This window comes from Montipora foliosa, chromosome 4, assembly GCF_036669935.1.
Source record: "Montipora foliosa isolate CH-2021 chromosome 4, ASM3666993v2, whole genome shotgun sequence".
NCBI classification, from domain to species: domain Eukaryota; kingdom Metazoa; phylum Cnidaria; class Anthozoa; order Scleractinia; family Acroporidae; genus Montipora; species Montipora foliosa.
In genome coordinates this window covers 7,361,396-7,387,358 of record NC_090872.1, presented here as the reverse complement: position 1 = coordinate 7,387,358, position 25,963 = coordinate 7,361,396, and the positions used below count along the sequence as shown (strand labels likewise).

At 39.9% G+C, this 25,963-nt stretch overlaps 1 protein-coding gene and 1 pseudogene across 2 annotated transcripts; both read left to right on the top strand.

The window, feature by feature from the left end:
* Positions 1 to 24,693, top strand: LOC137999684 (UDP-N-acetylglucosamine--peptide N-acetylglucosaminyltransferase 110 kDa subunit-like). Of its 2 annotated transcripts, none has more exons than XM_068845540.1 (17): positions 1 to 175; positions 448 to 601; positions 769 to 1,012; positions 2,374 to 2,442; positions 4,673 to 4,789; positions 6,418 to 6,497; positions 8,009 to 8,098; positions 9,602 to 9,707; positions 13,172 to 13,312; positions 13,627 to 13,727; positions 14,405 to 14,558; positions 17,945 to 18,046; positions 18,814 to 18,993; positions 20,262 to 20,420; positions 21,603 to 21,818; positions 22,647 to 23,503; positions 24,202 to 24,693. In XM_068845540.1, the coding sequence occupies exons 1-17, from the start codon at positions 142 to 144 to the stop codon at positions 24,350 to 24,352; spliced, it is 2,955 nt and encodes a 984-aa protein (XP_068701641.1). In that variant the 5' UTR covers positions 1 to 141; the 3' UTR covers positions 24,353 to 24,693. The 2 variants fall into 2 exon arrangements, with proteins under 2 accessions (XP_068701641.1, XP_068701640.1); XM_068845539.1 differs by lacking the exon at positions 1 to 175 and adding an exon at positions 193 to 351.
* Positions 15,402 to 17,328, top strand: LOC137999686 (uncharacterized; annotated as a pseudogene).
* Positions 24,694 to 25,963: the final 1,270 nt, after the last annotated feature.

Here is a 25,963-nt window from a genome sequence, read left to right as displayed (position 1 = left end):
ATTGATCAATGAAATTCTCGAGTTTGTTCACGTCCGAGACGTACCGATCGTTAAATTCCTTTGTCTAGCCACTCTGTAGACAGTTGTGCCTCCAAATTCAGTATAAATTACGCGTTTTCGGACATTTATAGGCGAAAAATAATGAAATTCCAACCAGAAAGGCTTCATTATAGCGGTGAGTCTTTCCTTTGCGTGTGCGCACATGACGTCGCTTTTTCATACAATAATACGCGCCATCTTTCTTCTTTGCACTCGTTTTCTCGTTTCAATCTCTGAGGAGAAACTTTTGTGTTTCTCTGGCTCTTTCTTTTGTAGCCATGGTCATGGGGACGGCTATCTTAGACGATGCTGGTTAGGCAATGTGTTTCGACCGCTTGCTTTGCCAGCTGAAGTTTGGGTTGTGTTTGTGTTCCTCTAACCGACTGGTCTCTCTCTCTCTCTCAACAGCTACTCTGGCTGAGCTAGCTCATCGCGAATACCAAGCGGGGAGCTATGATCGAGCCGAGCAAATCTGTATGCAGTTATGGCGACAACAGCCTGAAAACACTGGGGTTTTGCTTCTTTTATCCTCAATACATTTTCAATGTCGTCGATTGGACAGGTAAGTCGACTTCATCAGCTGATTTGGCACACGCGTACTGCTGAAACAAGACTGAAGCCAGCCGTTCTCTTTGTCTTTTTGACTTTCAAAGACGCGTTGGTTACTTCAGAGATAAAGACGCTTCCAAGTCGGTGACAGAACATGTCTCTGTTTATGTTTTCGTTTAGATCGGCACATTTTAGCACACTAGCCATAAAGCAAAACCCAGTTCTTGCCGAGGCGTACTCGAACTTAGGCAACGTCTTCAAAGAAAGAGGACAACTTAAAGATGCGTTGGACAATTATCGCCACGCCGTGAAGTTAAAGCCCGATTTTATCGATGGCTACATCAATTTGGCGGCCGCCTTGGTAGCAGCTGGGGATTTAGAAGGAGCCGTGAATGCTTACGCGACCGCTTTGCAATATAATCCGGTGAGTAACGAGTAATCAGTACTTTTTACTGCATGTCTTGAAATCACGAAATAATTTTCTTTCGAGTTCGTTGGCGTTGAGATTGCAATACGCCAAATCAACAATATTTCAACACCCTCGAAGTCATTTCTTACATTCAACCGGTTTTTCGTTTGTGTTTTTCGTCGAAGAGATGCTTGGCTTTTATTGTCGTCAGTTAATTAGCATTAAGTATATTTCGCTTCCCTCCTTCCAATTGTCGTGCACTAATAACTTTATTCTGTGTCAGTTGAAACTTGATTTTCTAGCCTTCTTGTTACAGACTGTACCGCATTAGTTAATTAATGTTTATTTTAACGATTTCTTTCGTTCGGTATTTTGAAATTCCAATCATATTGGCATGTTTATTCCATCATCTGAGATTGCGTGTATCGCATTGTGATTGACATGTCAAGTGGACTACATTTTTTGCTGTCACAATTTTTTGGCGAAATTAAAATTATAGATGATCAGCCAAACCGTGGTATTTCATCGTCGCATTGGCTAAATTAAAGTTCCTCATTTTGGTCACCAAAGCTGGGTCCAACTTTTTTTTACAGGCTTGCAGAAAAAGGCAATGAATAATGAGGTCTTCTGTATTCTTAAAACATGCCATTTTGTTGGTATTAATTTGATATTGGTGTTATTTTTGTGGCTATTGGATTGAGAAAACAGTTGAGAATGATCTAATGCATTCAATTACTGTAGGCCTGGATAAGGCTTGGCATTTCAAGTGCAATATTGTTATTCTAACCTGCTTTTTGCTCTCTGTGAAAGATTCAAATGAAATAGATTTTTGATCTTCAAAACAAAACATTTACTTTTGTTGTGTTGTAAAGTATGTTGTGTGTGATATTATTATATGTTATGTTGCTGTTTTGCCTGCTTATGTTTCTCTGCCATTAAACATAAGCAGGCAAAGACCAGACAGTGCGTGAACAGAAACAACAACAATCAGGGTTATCCTGTTGTTTGCAAAGACAGGCGGCAGGTACAAAACACAGGTCACAGGTCATTGCTTTACCAATACAGAAAGTATCATAAACATTCATAACAGCTAACCTTATGCCTAATTAGGCCTAAGCAAATGTTTTTAGGCCTAAGGTTAGCTTTTATGAATGTTTAGGATACTTTCTATATTGGTAAAACAATGACCTGTGACCTGTGTTTTGCACCTGCCGAAAGACAGGCCATGTTGTCAGTTTTCTTTTCTTCGTTAGCCTTGGACTTGGAATGGTTTTTAGCCTGTGTAAAAGCGGGCAGAGGATTGGTGGGCTGCCCTGCAGGAACAGAAAGGCATAAAGTCAACAGCTTATTAACTTAACCTATAACCCCGTTTGTAGGATCTCTACTGTGTAAGAAGTGATCTTGGCAACTTGTTAAAAGCTCTTGGTAGACTTGAAGAAGCTAAGGTATGGTGGTATGGTATTAGCAATTTGGAAAATGGTTTGGTATCCATTTTCAAGACATAGCGACACTTTGTCTAAAATTGTTCGCTCAGCTTCACTTTCTGGCATTTCAATTGCGATTGTATGCCTTTGGTCGGCTAATTTTTTTGGAGAAAAGTTTTGTGGCATGTCAACTATTGGTGTCTTATTTCTCCTGTTGATGTCAGAGTCGCTGTACTTTGGTTGGTTTCTAAGACAGTACGCAAGAAGAAATTGATTCAAAATTCTGTGACCTCTGTCATGTAAATGGGAGGAATAATGTCTTTTGATCTTGGGATTTGAAGGATTTTAGGACACTGTTCTCAGCTGTGTGTGCTCCATGTTTAGTGTGTTATTCTGCTAATAAAGTAATTAAGAGATCATTTCAAGGGTCTCTGAATTGGTGTTTTTTATATATAATACCTGCAGTAAAAGATTAGGCAGACCGCATATGAATTTTTTCCTACTAAATTTTGGGTTTTATTGTGCTTAAGTATTGTCATGACAAGTGGCACGAAGTGGAGCCAATACAGAATTGCTTGAAATGTTCTTTTAATCTAGTTGTAAATGTGTTGAGATTTCATTTTTGTCGTTTGTGAGGTACCCAAGACGAATGCAACTGTCAATCTGTGCTAGTCTTTCCGAAAAGCCTGTACTGTAAGTTACTGATTTGGCCAAAGTGATGCAAATACTTTGAGATTCCTTTTATTTGGCATCTTTGTAAACTAGCTTTTATGAAAGATACAGTTGTGCAGTTGTATTGGTTTGTCTTTGGGAGTACCAGTGATCAACATTTCGATCTGGTTAAGGATATTTGCTTAGATCCCTAACATTCAATCTTCCCTTGTTTTTTCCCCTTTTGTTATTTCTCCCAGTAAATGTTTACAGGGTACGTACGGTCTTGATGGAGTACACCAGCTGAAGGGGAACCATTTGCAGAAAGATGAACAGTTTCTATCAAAGCACGTCTTTTGCCCTTTCCCAAAACTGCTTTTACCCATCTACCATGCTTGCCGTAGTTGCTCTCACAGGCTTTTCAAATGAAAACAGGAGAAACATTTTGTTGTCAGGATGTCTTAGACGTTTTTTCAGACTTTGTTTTTCTTGTTTGTACGTAAGGTCAAATTTTCTCTTGAAACTTAGAATTTTTACCAAACAGTGATATGAAACTGGTTTCAATAAGTGTCAACTGAAAACTCCTGTTTCCATCTTGAGATGGCTGCTTGCGTCTTGTTCTTTCGTCATGTGGTTGATCTCATACCTTGGAAAGAAAGAAAACAATGTTATCCATTCAACACCTTGCCCCTGTGATGTAGAAAGCCTGTTTCCAAAATTGCATCCTTTTTTGATGCGGTCTCTTTGTCTTTGTCCTCGGGAGCAATAGATTTATAATATTGATTCTGTCTTCTCTTGCTGCATTTTGTTAAGAGAGAGAGAGAGAGATAATTGGAAGTGTTATTTTGTTTCTTCACATTAAGGCTTCAAGTTTTGCTAAGATATTTCTCAAAACCCATTCTTAAAAAACAATATCGCTGCTCTTCCTTGTGGCAAAGTTTGCATTTGTAGCAAGCAAGGAGTAGTGGTAGTACCATCATGTGGGTATTTTGGGATTTATCTTCAAAGAAGTTTGAGAAGTTGCAAACTGACCTTTGACATAGGCTTGAGTGAAAATTGTTTCTCTAGGCTATGTACTGTCGTTGAATTGATTCTCTGCATCAGCATCGTAGTACCGTATGTTGTAATATCAATAACGAAAGCTGCAAGATTTTTGCGGATGTAACCTATGTCATGTTGCTACTCCTCAAATTTCTTGAATTCACATGTGCTGAGGCAAGGTAACCTACCAGTCCTTTCTTGCTCAGTCTTCAACAATAACAGTTGTCTTTCTATAAACGGGCAAGGTGTTCTGTGAACTAATGGATATTGCATTTCAGCCAAGTCAGGAAAAAACAAGGTCGAGCTAATGCAGGAAACTGTCGGAAATAGTGTTGCGTTATTACGAAGGATGAGAACAAAACCATGATTGTCTCTTTTTGCTCTCTGCTGTTGCCGTCTGTTTTTGCCTGTGTGTTGTGTGTTTTATCGTGTATTGCTTTGATTTTTCTTGCTCTCTGCTGTTCCTCTCGCTGCCTGCCCTCTGCTCTTTTATTGCTTGCTATGCCTGTCCCGGCATTTTTTGCTCTCCCCGTTTTGCTGCTCGTTTTTAAATTGAAAGGCGTGCTACTTGAAAGCCATAGAAACACAGCCCAGTTTTGCTGTGGCGTGGAGTAACCTCGGCTGTGTCTTCAATGCTCAAGGAGAGATCTGGCTGGCCATACATCACTTTGAGAAGGTAACTTTTGGGGGTAAAAAAAAATTTTTTAATGATGCTCTTTTTGTGACAGTGATGTCAGGTTTTAAAAGTAATTTCTTTTGTGGTACAGTCAAAACACTTTTGGACTTTTGGGTTAGCAGACTTTTGAACCCAGTGTTGATTATTTTGTTACTTCAACTAAAACTTTTGACACTTGAAGCAAGTTTAGCTAATCTACACGAGTTTGCACTATTTAGCTTCCACCCAAGATTAACTCAGGAAATGCATTGAAAGATGCATTGTTAGTAAAGAACACACCCAGTCCTGAACGTTGCAGATTCTTACCTGCGAAAAGTTTTGTACACATGGCATCTGACAGGATGCGGCGATGCAGATCCGCATAATTCACTGAAATCCGCATCTTCTGCATAATTCCGATATTTTCTGCATAATTCCGATATTTTCGGCATAATTCCGATATTTTCCGCCAAAAAAACAGAAGAAATACCTGATATTAGTGATGAAGCAGCTCCTTAACATCCTCAAAAACATAAAAGCCGAAGAAATTGACTGTTTTGAAACGCTTAGTTTCCTGAACAGTGAAGAAAACACACCATTTCGTTCGCAAGATGAAAGTTCTTAAGAAAGATCGTAAGCAGTTTCGGCGCATTTTTTCGCTAATGAGCCTGGACACTAGTTTTTGTTCCTACAATACTTTTCATTGGACGAGAAACAGTTCAGCAAAGGAGGTAACTGATAAGAAACTAAGGCACGTTCGATTGACCGTATTCCGGAATAGGATTACATGGAATACAAGTTAGAAATCCTTCGTTTTTACGGAGATTCACATTAAAAATGTCAAACACCTGCTAAAATGCTATTTTAATTAAAACCCTTTCACTCCTGTAAGGGCCAATGAGACTTATAGAGTTCACTCATCAATGACGATTTTACTCATCAATGGGGAACCCCACAGGAGTGAAAGGGTTTAACATATCTTTATTATGCTTGTTGCTTCAAAACGCCAGACGTACCATTTTGAATTCATCACTTCACATATTCTTATTCCGGAATATGGTGAATCAAACGCACCCTAAGTCAATGATCGAGGGAATGGATCGCGCTCCAAAGGTATTACAATTTTGCTCCATTATCTCCAAATTGAAACAAAATTCATGACGAGAAACAATAATTTTTTATCGCTTTATTTGTTTGACCAAAAGTTGCAGCAAAATCCCAGCTGCTAACCCTTTTATTTCAACAGTGAAAGCTGGTCGCAAATTGGTGACTCCTTCATGTATTTTAATCACAAAGGGCAAAAATTCAGTCACAAATGCGATTGGATTGGTTGCAATTTCGATTACGGATTTACCGTAAGCATGTAAATACATTGGATGGGCCTAATTATTAGTTTTATAACTTGTTTAAGTTTCCGCATAATCCGGTGTAATTTCCGCATAATCAACGCATGTTTCCGCATAATATGGCCAAAAATTTCCGCGTTATCTTTAATTTTTTTCCGCATCCTATCAGAAGCCATGTGTACATGTTGTTTGAAATAAGTTCTTTTGCAAGTCACAAGTATTTAGTACTTGTACTTTATCACGGAGAGTGTATCTTCTACATGTGGCTGGTTCACTTATCATATGTTGCTCCTTGTCTTGTAGGCTGTTCAGCTGGACCAGAACTTTCTTGATGCCTATATTAATCTTGGAAATGTTTTGAAAGAGGCACGGATTTTTGACAGGTAAGTATTTGGCAACTTCACTGAAAGGGCTGATTTTACTGGAGGCCAAATGTAGTTTACCTTTAGATTTGTTTGCAAGCAGCGGATAGGTGTTCACACATTATGCAGGCATAATTTCAGGCATAGTACTATAGGTGGTGCATCGCACATAATACAGGCATAATAGTGCCATTTTGCGACATAACAGATACAGAAAATAACAGCTTACCTTGAAAATTAAGGAACTCGATCATTTCTCCGTTGTGAGAAATGGGAATTTTCAATTTCCTTGTGAAATAGGCCATTTGCATGTTTTTCCTGGCGTTCGTAATTTGCATAAACATTCGATTTTTTTTCCTGCATCCAATTGGACCCTTTGTTCCATATTCTATGCGTCCAAAAGGAAAACGAGTGTGTCCCGGGACCCAATGACGCACTCTGGATACACCTCTGCAGATATTTCATTTTGTTATAGCTGTTTTTGTCAGTTTATTGGCGGCCCCATATTTGCGTAAAACACTTCAACAAGTAACTTTAGACACTGTGTACCACACAGACCTGAAAATTGGAGAGGTAGTTTATGAATTTGTCTCCAACAATATCCCAAGTTCTTGGCTGTTTTCTTTAAATGTTTTTGTATTTATGTCTGAAAACTATCTATTGATCCGAACAATGACTTTCACCTTTGACAAAACTGTGTAGTGTTAACACTGCTAGCTTTAATTGTTACTAAACATTTCATGATTTTCACAAGTTTGATACTGTAACTTCAAATTGAATGGGCTTGGGAAAATTTGCCTGAAAATACTGAATGGACTAGGAAAAAAATTGTGCCTTTTGGATGGGCTTTAGAAAAGTAGATAGGGGAAGGCTATTATTTTTCTCTGACCCAGTCATCCTTAGAAACAATGAACCATCTTTAAGTTCGTTGTTAAAACTTACCATCTGCAAACAACAGATGTAGCTTGGAGCATTTTCGTAGTGATCTTGTGACTGCATCATAATTAGGAATGAAATTCGTAGCAATGGGATCTAAATCATCAGAGCTTATTCGTATTCTATTCTTACACTCACTCGGTCAACGCGATAACTGTATGGATTTGCCTACATGTATAGAGGCGGAGGCCATAAAAACTTGTTTCTGGTCACGGACACAATTATTTAATCAGTACTTTCCCACTAGTCTGTCACGTAACCTTTCGTGATCTAGTGGTCATTGTGAGTGAGGAGATACCAAGTCAGAATCCTTCTTGGTGAACCTTCTTGAAAAGTCTCTGTAAATTAAACATAACCATGGGCAAAGAAATCTTATGCATGCACAGAAAATCATGCCCTCCTCCCCCCCCCCCCAAAAAAAAAAAAATAAAATAAAATAAAAAATAAAAAATAAATAAAGAAATAAATAAAGGAAGAGAAGTGTCAGAGCTGAATCCCCTACTTTGCCCCTTCGAACAAACAAATGACAAGAGGCTGTAAACAGAGTAGAGTCTGACTTTTAGTTACCCTTGCTGATCACTTGCTTTGGTTTTCAGAGCTGTGGCTGCTTATTTGCGTGCATTGAATTTGAGCCCCAACCATGCAGTTGTCCATGGTAACTTGGCTTGTGTTTACTACGAACAAGGGTAAGTTGAGTGCTTGTGTTTTTGCTCCTTTCATCATGCCTTCTGGACCTCTGTGTTAATGATTATTTCGGTAATTTGATGCACCAAACCGCTTTTCAAAAAGCAATTTTCTTAGACTGAGATTGAAAACTCTGAACTTCCTTGCAGACTAGGATGCAGGGGTAGTGCAATGGTGAAAGCACTTGCCTCCCACCAATGTGGCCTGGGTTTCATTCCCAGACTCGCGGTCATATGTGGGTTGTGCGTTTGTTGGATCTCTACTCTGCATCGAGAGGTTTTCTCCGGCTACTCCGGTTTCCCCTCTACTAAAAGCCAACATTTGACTTGATCTGCGTTCACTGTTAATTTCAGTTTACAGTGTCCCCAATTAGTGCTCTATTGCTAGAACGACTAGACATCACCATCATCGTCATCATCAATCCAATTTTGATCCGGATTTAACCCGGTAAATGGGGGTGGCTGGATTTACCCCACTTTGTCAGCAATCTTTCTAACTCCCACTCTCCATCTTGCTTGAATCATGGCGTCCGTTTTCTCCAAAGCAACGCTCTTGCTCTTCTTCTCCACTTGCATCTTCCACGTCTTCTTTGGTCGTCCTCGCTTCCTCTTGCCCTTCACTTTGAACTCCCAACCCTTTTCTCAGAACATGCCCATCATTCCTCCTCAACACATGCCGGTACCATCGCACTCCATTTGCCTTTGCCATCTGAACGACTGTTTCCTTCAATCCCAAATCTCCATCAGGTCCTTTGTCCTCTTTTTCTCCATCAGTTTTGCCCCACATGTTGCTCAAACCATTGCTGTCTCAGTCTTTCTCAAAATTTCTATCTCATTTTCCCTCAGACACCATGTCTCGCTCCCATATAACATCACCACTCTTACACAACTCGGATAAATCATTCCTTTCACCTTGAGCAAGAACCTTTTTGAGTTCAGCAACTCTCCACAATCCCTAAACTTCACCAAGCCAATTCTTGCTCTTGCTGTCACAGCTGCCTCACAGGCCACCACTTGCATTCACCCTATCCCCCAAATAACAGAAACCTCTCACCGTTTCCGCCTCTTCACACAACTCCTCCACCGGTTCCACTAATCCATCAGCTTGTTTCTTGCATCTTCCACACACAAAATCTCTCCCCAACCTCGAGGTCACCCTCTTTACTTTTGTGCATCTTCCATGGATCCATTTCCCACATTTCACACACAACACTGAATTTGCCATTACTCGCTTACCACAACTACCACATGGATCTACCTTACTCATAGACACTTCACCTTCTGCCCCACTCACTACCACTTTTGTCTTCCGGAGCTTCACCGTCAGCCCCTTGTTCGCAAATGCCTCCTTCCATTTCCAGAACTTCTCCCTTAGTCCCTCCACCGTCTCACTCATCTTTTTGCTGATGCTGTCCAAATGCTTATAAAGTAAGATGAGGTAATAGTTTTGATAGTATGCCATGTTAATCAACTGAAAAGTTAAATTTAGTCATTGTACTATTTCAGACTTATTGATTTGGCTGTGGACACATACAGAAGGGCGATTGAACTGCAACCAAATTTCCCAGATGCTTACTGTAACTTGGCAAATGCCTTGAAGGAACAAGGAAAGGTAGGTACAAAATAATGTATGTTTGTCCTTGTAGCCTGAAGATGCTCAGCACAATAAAATGAAATGTACTGTAATGTTACAGTAGTTTTAATGTAGTTTTTCTTGGTATGTTAGCTTGTGATTTGAGGGAAAGACCGATTGTTAGTACAAGTTTTGGCTGCATGAGATCTGTTACTAGTATCTCATTCTTTCATAGTTGAGCTCACGAAGGTTACAACTTAACATTGTAATCAAGGCTACTGCCTAAGAAAACTTTAAAGGGGCCCTCAGAGCTAAACGCTGAGAACTTAGGAGCCCAACATATGAAGTGAAAGGTGTTGCTGTGAAAAATTAAGGCGCCCAGAACTATTCTTTGGGAGCCCCAGGCTACCGGGCTCCTGTTAGGGCCGATTTACACGGTACGACTTTGTCACATGCGACAACGGCTTACGACAGACCCACGACATGATTTACGATTGTTGTGTACGTCAGAAAAAATGTCGTAGCATTTTAAAACATGTTTTAAAACGCTGCGACAATCGTAAGTCATGGCGTAGACCTGTCGTGAGCTTGTCGCATGCGACAAAATCGTATCGTGTAAATCGGCCCTTAGGCAACAGCCTTGGTAATATTATTAACCCATTGACTCCCAGGGGTTCCCCATTGACAAGTAAAATCGTCTGGCATTAGACAGTGTAAAATACGGCCAGTTTAGGTAGGTTTGGGTGTGAAAGGGTTAACGTAAACAAAGGTGTTGATTCGAGTACAAGTTTTTTTAGAGCAGCAATCTCCCAATGTTCAGCAAAAATAATAACATTCAATGTGAAAATAGTTTAATTAGACAAATAAATTTTAGTGTTCTCAATGGAGGGAAAGCCTAGCATACATTGTAGGTTTAAAACGCAAGACCTCACTCTATACCCATTTCTTCTGTCACTGGTAAATTTAAGGGATATTTAAAGCTAGAGTGACATAAATATTGAGAAAAGCAAAGTTGGGGTGATCATTAAAATTGTTTAAAGTTGTCAAAGTGATCACAACAGGAAGATCTCTGGAAACGAAAAGCCTGGCCAGTTTTAAGGAAGCCTCACGATGCCAATGGAAGTACTAACAGTGTTACAGAAGGCACCAGGGATGGAAATAGAGACGTAGTTACGGTGTTATTCCAGAGAGGCATGCACTTGCCAACTGTGCTGTGGTTGACTTGTTTGTGTGTAGATTTACACTACCGCTCAGAAATACGTTAACTGCGCATACGCAGTGTATACGCACGTACGCGTATGTTCATACGCGTATATGTATACGCGCATACGCGTATATTCATACGCGTATGAATGCATATACATGCGCGTCTGCTTTTCCTTTGTTATTCAGTACCATAAATCTCCTTTGTGTTGCATTGTTGTGTAAAACAAAGCACTTTTGGATCTGAATAAAGCCACGAGCCGATAACAGAAAATTTACATACTGCAAAAGCTATCATGTTACAAACGCGCAAGTTGCTTCGCATCGCGAATTTACTGGATAACAAGTAAAAGTAATTCAATGTTTATGAATCAGAATGTAAAGAAAAATGTGTCTTAAGTTTGGCATTTAAATATGTGTATTATTTGTGGCCCTTCATGCAAAAAGGGGGTTTATGGATTTCATTGAAAACGGGGAAATTTTTTCACGGTCGCGGTGCATGAATTTCAATTTTCACAGCGTGAATACGCCGTGGTCACTCTACGAAAAGAAACTTTCACTCTTGGCGTGAAACTAATGATCGGTGAATGATCGGTGAAAACTTTCACGGCATGAAGTTAAGGGTAAAAATTCACACGGTGAAATTGGGAGTGAAAAATAATATTCACGGTTTGAAATTGATCCGATTGTTCAGAAATCAGTCACGCCATGAAAATAATTTTGCCTCTTTTGTTTTATACCTACGCTGTCGCCGTCTTTCGCTCTCAGGACAAAAAGAATGCCTGATCGCAGGGTACGAGAAATCTGTGAAAGCTACAACAAAGATAAATAATGCTACACGACTTATTATGTCGTAATTTCACCATAATCTAATCTTTTCAATAGAGCTTGAAAGATTTCATTCTAACCACTTTAAAAAAAACTGTTTTTTATGTCTGGAAGGGAATGTAGCCGGTTTATACGGTGCGACTTGTCGGCCCGATTTTTGGCGGTGGCTTTGAAAAAAATCGGCCCGACGTAAAAAAATCTGTCGCAGCAACAGAATCGGGCCGACAAGTACTGGCCTTTAATTTTTTACTGATCCCATAAACTGCAGCGCTCAATCAAGTTAGTGAAATTCAAAGAAAATGACAACACACCATCTTGTTTTATTGAAGACATTCAAATAGAATTGAGAGTAAACAAATGCCGACGCACGGACGCACAAAGTCGTTACAGCAAACGCAACACCATGAACTTTAAAAGCAACGAGTATAGTATTCGTTTATGTATCACAGGCGAGGTCAATCAAACAATTTCCAAGAACTGCAACGAACACTAGCGCCGGAATCAACCCAACAGCCAGATTTAGGTCCCGTATTTAAGCTTAGTCTATCCTTAAGAAGGTGAGCACGATGAGCGCCAACTTGTAACCCATAACCCTTATTATAGCTTACTTGCATCTTTGTAAACATTACTTTAATTCTGTATTTATGTGTATATTATTTTCTCTTTTAATAGTGCGAAACAAAATAACTCTGAACCCAAACTGCATGTTTATCGATGAAATAAACATCCTTGCGTGAGTTTGTATTCCGAACACGACAGCTGTTTGTGAAAGTGCGTCTTCGTCATGTAGTTCGTAGTCATGTACTATTGTATTGCTGTCAAGCTACGTGTATTGTTTAGAACAATAAGCAAGCTAATGAGGCAGACGCGTATATCTGTATACGCATATACGCGTATATATATACGCGTATGTTCGTATAACCATACGCGTACTCGCGTATGGTTATACGCACATACGCGTATAGATATACGCGTATTATGCGCATATTTTGGTTAACGTATTTCTGAGCGGTACTGTAAAGGGACTATGTCACGCAAAATGATGTAATCTTGTGACACCCAAAATGCCCAGAAAGTAAAATGAAACATTGCAATAACCACATAAAACTGTTGAACAACATAAAAGAAAAAAGGCAAAAGTAAAGAGAAGCATTGGTGGGCACAAATACACAAGATTGAAATGTATTGCATTTGGGTAATCTTGAAAAAAAGTCTGCCCAACGTTTTTCAAGTTTATGACAAATCCCCTGGATAAAGGTTATGTTTGTTCAGAATCATTTTGTTTGTGATGTAATGATAATTTTATCAATAAAAGAATCCCACATAACAATTTTTGAGATTTAAATTTGTGATTAACTAAAGTTTTCCCCTAAACACCCTTAAATAACGTGACGAAGCCCCTTTAAAGCCATGGTTGACAAGACTTCAGCGAATGAATAAAACCATTATCCATCTTTTTCACCCACCCACAGGTTGCTGAAGCAGAAGAGTGCTACAACACAGCCTTGCGATTATGCTCCACCCATGCAGACTCCCTAAACAACCTTGCAAACATCAAAAGAGAGCAGGGCAAGATCGAAGAGTCTGTTAGACTGTACTGTAAAGCTTTAGAGGTAATGAACAATAAATGTCTCCTAGATTTAGCCCTTTGATTCCAAGGAGTTGTAAGCATGTAAATTTCACAATTTCAATGAAATGTCAGTCAGACAACTATTGAGAACGAAGATAATAATATAATTAGATTAACAGGTGTCATCTGATACAACAACAAATTCTCATGACTACCCAGCGAAGAAATCTATGGTACTAGTTAGGAGAATGACTGTTTTGATCTTGGGAATGCAAGGGTTAAAATATCTTCATTTGTGGTTACCGTAATGGCTTCATTTGTTTGCGTGCATACTTACATGGATGACTCTCTTTTCAGATTTTTCCTGAGTTTGCTGCTGCACATTCAAACCTTGCAAGTGTTCTTCAACAGCAAGGAAAGCTTCATGACGCTCTTCTTCATTACAAGGAAGCTATCAGGTCCTAATCTACTTTTTGTCTTTCTGCATGTTAACAAAACATGAGGTTTTCTTGTGACATTGGGGTTCAAATTTTATGGTGGTGATACATTCATGATTGTGATAATGATAAATTATATCGATACAGCTCATTTGTTTCATTAAAATGATTACAATAATTATTAATTTTAAACCACTTGAAAGCTAAACCGCAACTCAAGAGACTCAGGGCACCTTTTTTTGTCAGAACTGGGTGGCCAAACCCGTCAGTTTGCACAGAAAATGCAACGATTTGAAGGAACACTTGCACAATGATCTTTCACATTCTTCTGGAGGTGTATATATCATCCTCAAAGTGTGTTAATTTGAAGGCGTCTTAGAGTTCCACCTTCCAAATGCCAGGTTTGGTCGGTCAGTTATGCCAACGGAAAGCGCCCTTAGTTTCCTATTATTTGAAAACAGTAGAACAGAAACTCTTACCATTCCAGATGTCACAGCAACAGCAGCATTTAAAATTATGTTCCTTGGTTATCCCACTGTTTGGGTTTAAGTCGTATTAAAACTGACCAAACTTCGATGTCTTTTCATGACTTACTGTACGTTGAGTAGAATGGACCCCTTTGGCCAGCAAAATAGGAAGTCACAAAAATTTCTTTTAGATTTTCTGTGTGAACGAATGTCTTTGTTGTCCCTGAACAGAATCCACCCCACCTTTGCTGATGCCTATTCAAACATGGGAAACACGCTGAAAGAAATGCAAGACATTCAGGGAGCTATTCAATGTTACACAAGAGCCATACAAATAAACCCTGCATTTGCTGATGCTCACAGTAACCTGGCTTCAGTCCACAAGGTATGGAGGCAGTCCTAAATGGGAAGCAGCCCCCATCGATGAGCAAAATTGTCTGGCGTTAGACAGTAAAATTTATAAGTATGTGCTCTTAGGAGAGAGAGGGTAAAGGCAAGACAGCCGTTTGCTCAACTGGCGGTTGACTGATTGGTGTGTGGAGGAGGGTGGTGGTGGTGGTGCTATAATCTTTTTGCTGTTTTGTTGTTCACGGAAGTTTTGCTATTTGCTACATGTAAATGGGTTCCGAATGTTTTATTGTTCAGGGTTATTCAACACCATCTGTTTCAAACACAGGTTTATTACAGTTCCCATTTTATTCAGTAGCCTACGTGAGGAGGAATGCATTTAAAATCTAAGAAATATGGACGTCATCATAAGTAATAATTACAACGCAGAAACAAGGTCTTAAATATCAAATGCATAGTTGCCTGGTGGCTTCTCGATCTGCATCTGCTTACAACAGGGTGTCCAGTTCCTATTTTTTCCTATTTTTTCCTATTTTTTGAGCCCATTCCTATTTTCTCCTATTTTTTAACCAAAACCTCCTATTTTTCCTATTTTTTTAGCTGGTGAAGCCAAAATTTGTAGTAAAATTGAAAATGGAATTATAGTTGAATGTGTTTTATAGTGAGATTTATCATAAAGCAAGTAGTATGTTGATTCTGATGTTCTTATATTAGTAAAAGTAACAGCCACATTAATTTTGTTCTTTCTATGACCTCTATTACCTATTAGAGTTCTGTTAAGAACTTTATTATATTGTTACTTTTTGTATAATTTTCTAGTGCACCTACATGTATTGTATGTAGTGTTGTATTCCTCATGACTATTAAATAATAAGCTGTGTATAATATCCCACTGAACATGCATTTCAGTATTTGTACATGTTATATTTTGAAGTCTTGTTAGCTTTTATGTTCATCTTTGAAACTGAAACTGAAAACTGGACATATAATCAAGTTGTTGATGGTAAGTGTCTCTAAACCTTTCGGCAAACCTTTTGGCAAGGGTTTAGAGGAATATGGGAAAGACATTGAACAGCTTTGTGTGGACATTTGCTCCCTTTTCAAGTAGAGTGCAGCTAGACGAGAAGACTATCACACTTTACAATCTCCAATGGGTGTGGAGATGCACAATTTCCAAAAGCATACCGAGGTGAGATGGCTTAGTTTGGGTCCTTCTGTGCGAAGAATTTTGGAGCAGTGGGATTGCATCTGCAGCTTTGTGAAGGATCTGGGAAAAGATCCCGAAACAGCTCCTAAGAGTGTTGCTTACAAGATGGTATCGGCAATGTTAAATGACGAAGAAGGATAGAAAACAAAGGCACAGCTGGAATTTGTGGGTAATGTTTCACCTGTTTTTGAAGCTTTCCTCACCATTTTTCAGAACAGCTGCCCACAGGTTCACCTTTTGTATGATAAAATGTCGGAGTTCTTGCGCAAGCTTATGGGTAGATTCCTAAAGAAAGATGCGTATGAGAAAAACATTGGAAGTGATCTAGTCAGTATTGACTGCAGTGCAAACAGTCAGCTGCCTGATGCTGATATTGCAATTGGAGAGGGCACCAAGAAGGCTTTAGCCCAGATCAACCCAGATCGTAGTATGTCTGTATATCTTGGCATCCGCACATTTTATAGCACATCCGTTACATATCTACAGTCTCATCTCCCTCTTCAGAACACTCTCTTAAAAGCATTAGGATGTCTCAATCCTGTTAAGAGAGAAAAGGCAAGTAGTGTGAAGGCAATTGCAAGACTGGCTAAAAAATTGTAGCCTCAGTTGAATGTCAGCATTGTTCAAGATGAGTGGCGAGTTTATGCTGTCGATAAACATGTTAATGATGTTGAGCAGTTGCACGAAGAGAAACGCATTGACCATTTTTGGCAAGAAGTATTCAATCTCAAGTCTCTTATTGGGACCGAGCCTCGATATGTCGCTCTTCCAAAATTAGTAAAATCAGGTCTTATTCCTGCGCAAACATATGCTGAGTCAGAACGAAGTCTGTCAGTGAATGCTCGCATTGTGACGCAAGAAAGGACACTTCTTGGAGAGAGGACCATTGTTGGCCTTAAATCTGTGAAAGATGCTGTGAAGTTGTATGATCCTGAAAACCTGAGACCGGAAAAAATTGCCCTGACAGATGGTCTTCTAAGTGCTGTGCGATCTGCGCACATGCATCATAGACAGCGGCTGGATGAAGAAGAAGCCGAGAAAAACAGAAAGGAGGCGGATGAGAAATTGAAAGCTGAAGAGGAAGAACGAAGGAACAGAGACCAGGAGAAGTTAAGAAAAGAGACAAGATCGTTGAGAGATAAAGGAGAGAGGCTAGACAAGAAGGAGCAGGAGGCAATGGATGAAATGCAAACGGCTGATGAGCTACTGTCAGAGAGCACAAGTAAGTTGCAGGCTGCTCTATCTTCAGGTTCAACGGTTGATTCACAAGGTGCAAAAGTTGCATGTCTCATGATTGAAACGGCTAAATCGAATCAGGCAAAGGCCAAGAGGAAGCTTGAAGCAGTAAGGGAGAAGCAAAAGGAGGTTCACACAAACAATCAGAAGTTGCTGGAGAAAGCTCTACCAGCGGATGTTTCTGCTGTACCATCAAAGAAAAGAAAGTCAAAGTAAATGTAAACTGTCATTTTACACCTCTAAGCAGGTGCTCTGCCAGCTCAGTAAAGACTAAAATGATGTTGTGTTAGCATTCATCTGCTGGATTAATGTTTAAGTTATGAACATAATGAAAAGCCAACTTTGTTTCTGAACAAAAGTGAAGGTGAAGCAGTTCAGTTACTTTAAAACTAGGGAAATCAAAGTAAATAAAGTTATGTTGTACAGATTCGTTGATAGATTTATCTCAGTGAGGGATATCAAAAAGAATAAAAATTCAAACCAGAAAACTCGTTTTGTCCTATTTATGTTCACTGCTGTTGATTGACTAAAATGGTGAATCGGGATAGCAGCTGGGGTGCGGGAAGGCTATCTTTGTCGACGAAAGTACTATTGATTTTCCTATTTTTCTCCTATTTTTTAGTACAAAGTTTCCTATTTTTCCTATTTTCTCAATCCTGAAATTCCTATTTTCCTACTTTTTTGAGCAACCATGCCGCTGGACACCCTGTTACAACGAAAATGTTCACAATTTAACGAGCTACTGTGGGGTAAATCATTTATAAGTTCAGAATCTTCATAGTATTACAGTGATTAAATCATTAGCGTTAGTTTCGAATGAAGCAGTTGTATCAATACAGTGATAAAATAATGTAGATGGCGGACATTGCTTAGAAGTGCCTATTGTCACTTGTTAGTGGTTAAGTTTACAGTCCTTAAAAAATATATATTTATACTCTCTTTCCGTGTTTTTGACACATATTTGCTTTTGTGATCTTAAGGACTCTGGGAACATCCCTGAAGCAATCCAATCTTACCGAACAGCCTTGAAGCTTAAGCCTAGCTTCCCTGATGCATATTGCAATCTGGCCCACTGTCTTCAGGTAATAAAATCGTGTTGTTAAGTCTTACTTTATTCCTCTTAACACCCCGCCCAGTCCAGGCCCTGTCATCATAATCATCATCACTTTATATAGCCGAGCTCAAGTGCTGTTTAAGTAGGGAGCCTGCATGGAAATCAAATGAATGAAAATTTGGTCCTAACCACTGAAATTGATCACTGTAGGGAAATTAGAAAGCTGACGTTTTGAGTGTTAGTGATTTTAGACCGTTTCTTGAGAAACTAGAGGCGCCGTTACACTGTGAAATGTTTCATGCAACTTGTCTCGCAATGTTTTGGCGACATTGTGGCAGGACAAGTTGCACGAAACATTTTACAGTGTAACATACCCTGCAACGGCCAAAATCGTTGCAAGACAAGTTGCACGAAAAGTAGAACTTGATTCTACTTTTGGCAATGGCTTTTGCAACTTGTCTTGCAACGGGTTTTGGTCGTTGCAGGGTATGTTACACTGTGAAATGTTTCGTGCAACTGGTTCCACCGCAATGTCGCCAAAACATTGCGAGACAAGTTGCTCGAAACATTTCAGTGTAACAGCGCCTTGACTAACTTTAGTTGCAAATTGGTATTATTGTTGACCTTTGGTAAGATTAAGAATCAACTCAATCCACGTACGACTCAGCATTGGAAAAGTACATCTGGGACAAGTAACTTGGTCGAGGGGAATGCTCACACCATTGCTCTATCCCTGCTTCTGTTATGCTGATGAAGAAAGATTAATTATATTTTGTGTCAATTTTATTTTTGCAGATCATTTGTGACTGGACAGATTATGAATCCCGCATGAAGAAGTTAGTTTCTATCGTGGCTGATCAGTTGGAGAATAACAGACTGCCTTCCGTGCACCCGCACCACAGCATGCTTTACCCGCTGACGCACAAAATGAGACGAGATATTGCCAACAGACATGGCAATCTTTGCGTTGAAAAGGTAATCAGTAGTTTTTTCATGTCCAGATCTAGACAAAGATACTCAATAATGGATACTGTTACTGGATATCAATTCCTATACTTGGCTGAATACCTGGCTGCAAATTGTTTGTAAGACATGTTTCGACAGAAACTTCTGTCATCTTCAGTTGATTAAAACTTAAAAGTTGTTGTTTTCTTTAAAGTTCAAAATAATTTTCAAATTCAACCAACCTTAAAGTCAAATCTTGGCACTGTACTGCAAGATGTATTTTTGCATCTACAATACATTTGAAACAGCTTCTCCACTAATTATTTTGCTTTTTAGCCAGTCAAATCGCAGTGGCTGATGTTATATCACACATGCCTAAATTAGATCTTTCACTTCTAAACTGGCCCTATGGACACGGAAAATTGGGTGGGGTTGAACATTAGACAGAGTAAGATCTACTGATGTTCTTGTTTGGATGGAATGGGTTAAAGGGGACATGGAGTTTGAGTGCACATATTGAGAATAAAATAATCTGGCGTGAGAGTAAAATCTATAAATGCCATTCATACTAGTGGTGAATCGGTTAATTAAACAAGAGCAAGGACATGAATCTAAATATAAACAAGTCTAAGAAAAAGATCACTCACAGTGTGGACAGGGTGAACCGTTGTTCAGTGGTTAAGGCACTTGCCTTGAGATCCGGAGATCCCGGGTTCAAGACACACTTTGAATTTGTTCCAGGTAGTCCCTGGTTCAACTTCCAGGCTGCGCTTGTAAATAGCCAATTGCTTTACCTCCGGTCAGTTGCTAGGAGATATTAGCTACCATAGCTAATCTAAAAATGCAAGGGTAAATAATGATACTTACTTACTTGCTTGCTTGCTTGCTTGCTTGCTTGCTTACAATATCAAGTGAAGCTATGATCCTCCCAGTTATGAACGTAATGTTAGCAATTGCGTAGAGAACCCTGAAAAATTCAGAAGGTGGATAACGCTATCCACCTGGGGCCAGTTCCTGGAAGGAGGAATAAATTATACCTGATATAACAGTTATTCCACAGACAAATCTGCTATTCTAACAGAACATAGCTTCACTTGATTTCATATCTGCAGTTCAATGAATGATCCATTTCATATATAACATTTCATCGTTTACTTATAAATGCCATGATGAACTATTTTGTACTGATATACGGGTAGAAAAAGGTTGTTGTTTTTTACCATAAGAGTAGACTTTTTGAGTTTTTACTCAACAACGAAAAACTATTATGGTGGGTGTGAATATTGTGTAATCTTCAGGTTGCCCTTTTACACAAGCCCCCATACTCTTATCCCGAGTCATTGAAGGAGAGCGGTGGAAGGCTGAGAATAGGTTACGTGTCAAGCGACTTTGGGAACCACCCCACCTCGCATCTGATGCAAAGTATTCCAGGATTTCACGACACCAACAGAGTGGAGGTTTGTCCTCAAGCGCTTCAAGTATTATTTATTAATTTATTTTTGTTATTCCACTATTACGCCATTTTACGATACTTGTTCAAGAGAACGCTCAAAATATGAGACGGTAATACACTGTAGCGTCCCGGTTTGACCAGTTTAGAAAAGAGCAAATGCAGACGGAACGGGAGTTTTTCAAGGAAAGAAATTGTTTCAACACGATGGAAAGCCAGAGGAGAATTTAGCTTGTCATCGCTTGTCGCTCGTCATTTCGTTTATCCAAGCAAATGAAGGAGATTAGAATGGTTTCGTTTGTGTTGTTTTCGTCATTCGCACGCGCCTTATTATGCAATCGACGCGATGCTCCGTCAGTGCAGGAAGATGCCAAAATACTAGAAAATGGCATAATATTGGAATAGTAAGTCCCTTATTGAATGGTATAACATATCACATGTGCGGACATTTTGCTCGTTGCTCGTATTATATGTCAAACCATTCAATAAGGTGTATATCATTTTTGTTTTTCAATTTAAAAAAGTTCGATTTCTGTGTCCGAAATTGAGCTTTGCACCTGACATTTGTCATAAGAGAGCATATCAAACCTGGTTTCATCCAGCACCAGTGGGTAATACCCGTCTTCAGCTAAAAAGTTGCTTTTCGTATTGTAAAGCCTGGTTTTCACTCATTTCACCTTGAAAACGGCATCAACGAGAGTATAACCATTAGTGCAAGTACGAGGATTTTTTCTTTTTGTCGTGCTTACGTTCGTCTTTTCTCTTGTGAAAACGAAAGACGGCATGAGTTCAAGGAGATTTACTATGTACGTAGGGCCGTGTCTGGCCAATAGGCCAGTTTCGTATTCTAACGGTTGGACTGGATCTAGCATGAAATGGAGGCTAATGCGGGAGAATTAATTTGCATTTGAAAAGATTTGCCCGCATTAGCCTCCATTTCATGCTAGATCCAGTCCAGCCGTGAGAATTCGAAAATGGTCTATTCAAGCACTCGTTCCAGATTCCTTGCGTCTGAGTATTTGAACAAAATGGCGTATGCTTATGTCGACGTTCGTTTTCACTTAGCATAAGCTACTTGTGCTTGCGTCACTAGTGAAAACCAGTTAGTTTTTCAGTAACAGTTAACAACGCTAACGACAAAGGAAGCATAACGAGATGCCTTGATAAATGAGTTAAATTATTTCCTCAGATATTCTGCTATGCGCTCACGGCTGATGACAATACGAGTTTCCGGAAAAAGATCGAGGCAGATGCCGAACACTTCGTGGATCTGTCGTCTGTGCCTTGCCATGGAGACGCCGCTGATCGTATCCATGCAGATGGCATTCATATTCTTGTTAATATGAATGGATACACGAAAGGAGCAAGGAACGAAATATTTGCCTTACGTCCAGCACCTATTCAGGTCAGTATTTCATAGCAAAAAACGAGGACTCTTTGCCTCTAATGAATAGTCAAACTTGGTTTTCGGTTCCGTCTCTAATCGATAGAAGTATGGTGCGAGAGTTATGTGCCCATCACCAACGGGGTTAAGTTATCCCTGTAATTTTTTGGATACTGATTGGAAACCGCGCTGAAAACTGTGTTTAGAAATTAAAACTTGTTGTTTTAATAGCCGAGGTCAATTTTGAAGTTCTTTTTTGCTTTTTAACGAACCCTTAATTTCTCGCAACCAGTTTGGTGATCTTACTATTCTTCCCAAATTGAAAGCTTTTTCAAACCAGATCGCATTTAAATTTGCCGGTCAACCGGTTATGAAAAATTAATGAATAATAATGTCTCGGCATTCTGCGCGATGCGCAAGTTTTCAAGTTCACACTTATTCACGCATTTACTATGTTATTCAACAATCATGATTTTCACGCTCGAAAAGCAATTCGTGGAACTAAGATCTGTTCATTTTGAAAAATTGATCTTTGGACAAATTTTCAACACCATAGAAAACATAGCAATTGCAAAGTTGCATGACTTGAAACGTTTTCCTTTTGAAGATACAAAGCATTTTATTTGTACCCGAAATACGCCCGAACAGTTTCGGGATCTTTGAGAAACGACCCCCAGGAACAATTAACTGACTGGAAGCCTTTGGAGGACTCCATAAGGTAGTAGGGAAAAGGCGGGGATCGTGATCTGAAATGAGGACTATTTAGGAGGGATTTGTCCGTGTCTATATCTACCTCCCTCGGAAGGTTGATGGTTCAAACCTCCATTCTCCGTATTTATCTATTAATAGGTGATGTGGCTGGGCTACCCAGGAACAAGTGGTGCTCCGTACATGGACTACATCATTACAGACAAAGTCACCTCCCCCATGGAACTGGCCGATCAGTACTCGGAGAAGCTTGCCTACATGCCGCACACGTTCTTCGTGGGAGACCACAAACAGATGTTTCCACACCTGATTCAGTACCTCAGGGCGTCCAGTAACCAAGTCATTGCTGAAGTCACGCAGAATGGAATGGTACCTGCGCACGCTGCTGCTGTCTTTCTCGATGAGCAAAAAAATGATCCGAAGTTGGTGAACAAAGTGGGCGCACTGATCGAGGAGAAGAAGAGAGAGTATTCCGGCTGCAAAGACAGCGGTGAGAGGATACCAAGCAGTGTGCCTATCATCGCACGCTCGCAGTACGGCCTTCCGGAGGATGCAGTCGTTTATTGCAATTTCAATCAGTTGTACAAGATTGACCCACCGACATTACGCAGCTGGGTGAACATCCTCAAACGTGTGCCCAATTCTGTTTTGTGGTTGCTGAGGTTCCCTGCTGTGGGCGAGCCGAATCTCAAGGCACAGGCTATGGCTATGGGTCTGTCACAGGAGCGCGTTGTCTTCTCTCCAGTGGCGCCCAAAGAAGAACACGTTCGCCGCGGTCAGCTGGCAGACGTCTGTCTTGACACGCCGCTTTGTAATGGTCACACTACGGGCATGGATGTCTTGTGGGCCGGTTGCCCAATGGTCACGCTGCCGCTAGAAACGTTAGCGTCTCGAGTTGCCTCCTCACAGCTCACTGCTCTCGGATGCCCGGAGCTAGTGGCCAGAAATCGAGAAGATTACGAGAACATCGCCATCGGACTTGGAAATGATCTGAATTAGTGAGTATCATCAATAGAAATATTGTCATACAGTGTTTCACAGTTCGGTTCCCTTTGTTGAAAGTTGAATCGATGTTGAATGAGTTTAGAGCGGTTTTCAAATGAGTGTCGTAAAACCCAAACCAAAGTAATTACTTTGGCCAATCAAAAAGGACGGAGACAATCCAGTAAACTAATCAAAACTCGAAGTAATTACACGAAGCCGACACAAAGCGCGGGAAAATGTGCACGCGTGAGCCACGATTGCTTTTGGTTTCACTTCTGAATGGTTGAAAAAGAGGCGCGAGAACTTTGAACCAATCACTGAGTGAAGTAATGCAAAACCAAAGTAATTCGCTAATTACTTTCGACGCTCAATTGAAAACCGCTCTAAAAGCCTTTAATTAAACTTTGCTTCAACAATCATTTAGCATTTCTTTTGTTTTCGCGAATGTTAAATGAATTGCCGTTTTCCCCCCTCTTTCAACATTATTGGGTATGAGCGTGCGCACTAATCGGGCTCTCAATGACGTATCCATATCCGTGTCCATAGTAACATCCATAGCTGTAGCCTGGAACTGATGCTGAAGAAAATGTTGAGGTCGTTGCCGTGGGCCTTAATTAACACTGTTCGTACCAGTTGAATTCTTGGACAACTTTTGTAGCTTTGGTCATACGTTAGTTGCTTACGAGTCAAATTTTATTTCTTGTTCTTTTAGTTTAAAGAAGGTGAAAGATAAAGTTTGGAATGCCCGCCTTCGAAGCCCACTGTTCAACACAAGGCAGTACGCACATGACCTGGAAAATCTGTTACTAAAAATTTGGAGAAGACACGAAAGTGACCTAGAGTGCGACCATGTCAGTTGTTGAGTTTGAAGGAGAACGTGCATTCGGCTAAGAAACTGAGGACAAGAGAGCCCGCCCGGTTCCATTCAACCTTGCTCAAACGACCTCTCTACCGTTTTAAGGCAGTTTTCGGTAACGAAACGAAGAACGTTTAAAATGAAAACCGAGACCTTTTTCTGATCACCGCAGTCACACAGAAACGAGCGAGCGTGTTTTTAATGAGTAATTCCCAGTTCATTTTATGATTTGACGAAATAGGTCTTTGCTTTTTAGTTTTTTGGCCAACACGAACACGTTTATTTCTAAGTTAATTAAAGAGGTAACACGTTGTACATATATATATATATATATACATATAAAACAAATTCCTAAGTACTAAATATAAGTGATAATTTGTGACTTATGTGACGTGATGTCATCGACACAGCTTTTGAGTTTTCATTGCTCTGAAAAGGCACTAGGAATCGGACGTTCTTTATGCGATGAATAGCAAACACATAATGCTCGCTCGGCAAAGGGGTTATGAAAAGATGAAAAGAGAAAAAAGTGTATTAAATGGTTTGAGTTAACATTGAGTTAAAGGAATTGTGATGGATCTTTTCTCGGTTAGCTGTTCCGGCGTATTGATTCTCCATGGGCATTAATTTCATGATTTTCACGTCGTCGTTGTGAGGAGTACCGCAAAAATGTGTTAAAATGCGTTCCGCACGTGCAGCAAAATTATTTTTGCTCTTTTAACCAACTATGTTGTTTTGTGGCGTTCTCGTTGACGACAGCGTCGTAGATCTTAAAAGTCCCTATTCATTCATTCATTCATTCATTCATTCATTCATTCATTCCAGGAGTAACGGCAGAATAGCGGTTTTGCACGGCAGCCATGTTGCATGGCAGGAAGAATGAAAATGTTTTGCATTAGAAAGAACATTTGTTCACATAGGAAAAATAATCTTATTGTTCCTGCCATGCAACATGGCTGCCGTGCAAAACCTCTATACCCGGCCAATGTGGTGTTCTTGTAGGGCATTCTCTGAAGGATGAGGGATGTAAAAATACACACTATTCATATGTAAATTCTGCAGTTTAGTTGTAAAGCGCCCCGTCCCCATGTGTTAATGAGATGAGGCGGGCTGGCCTGCTTCCCGAGATATCGATTTCTGAGGCCGAGATCTTGGTTCCCGGGATGGATAAGAACGTCGGCGCTTGTAGGGCAGCTCTTCTTGTAGGTTAAGGGATGAAAATCTTCCGTAGAAACTGCATAACTTTTCAAAAAGTTTCCGATCCTAGAGAAATAATGACGGTTCGTTAGGAAAGTGTGTGCGATGTTTTTTTGAAAAGTCACCATAGCTACAACCCTCGTTTTCGATTTATTAAAATTAAGTACAAAACAAAAGGCATCATCTCGAGGCTCTGGGGAAAAAACTCATACAATTCCTTCCGTTTATGCCCAAGAACCTCGAGGTGATGTCTTTTGTTCAGGATTGAATTTTAATATATCGAAACTGTTTCTATTATCCAACGACAGCTTGAACGCGGTGTTTCGACGAAGAATTTGGGTGAAAGGGAAATGACATTCGCTATGATGAAGGGCTACCGCTCGAAACATCATTAGTTAACAAATGTCTGTTATGGTTGTTA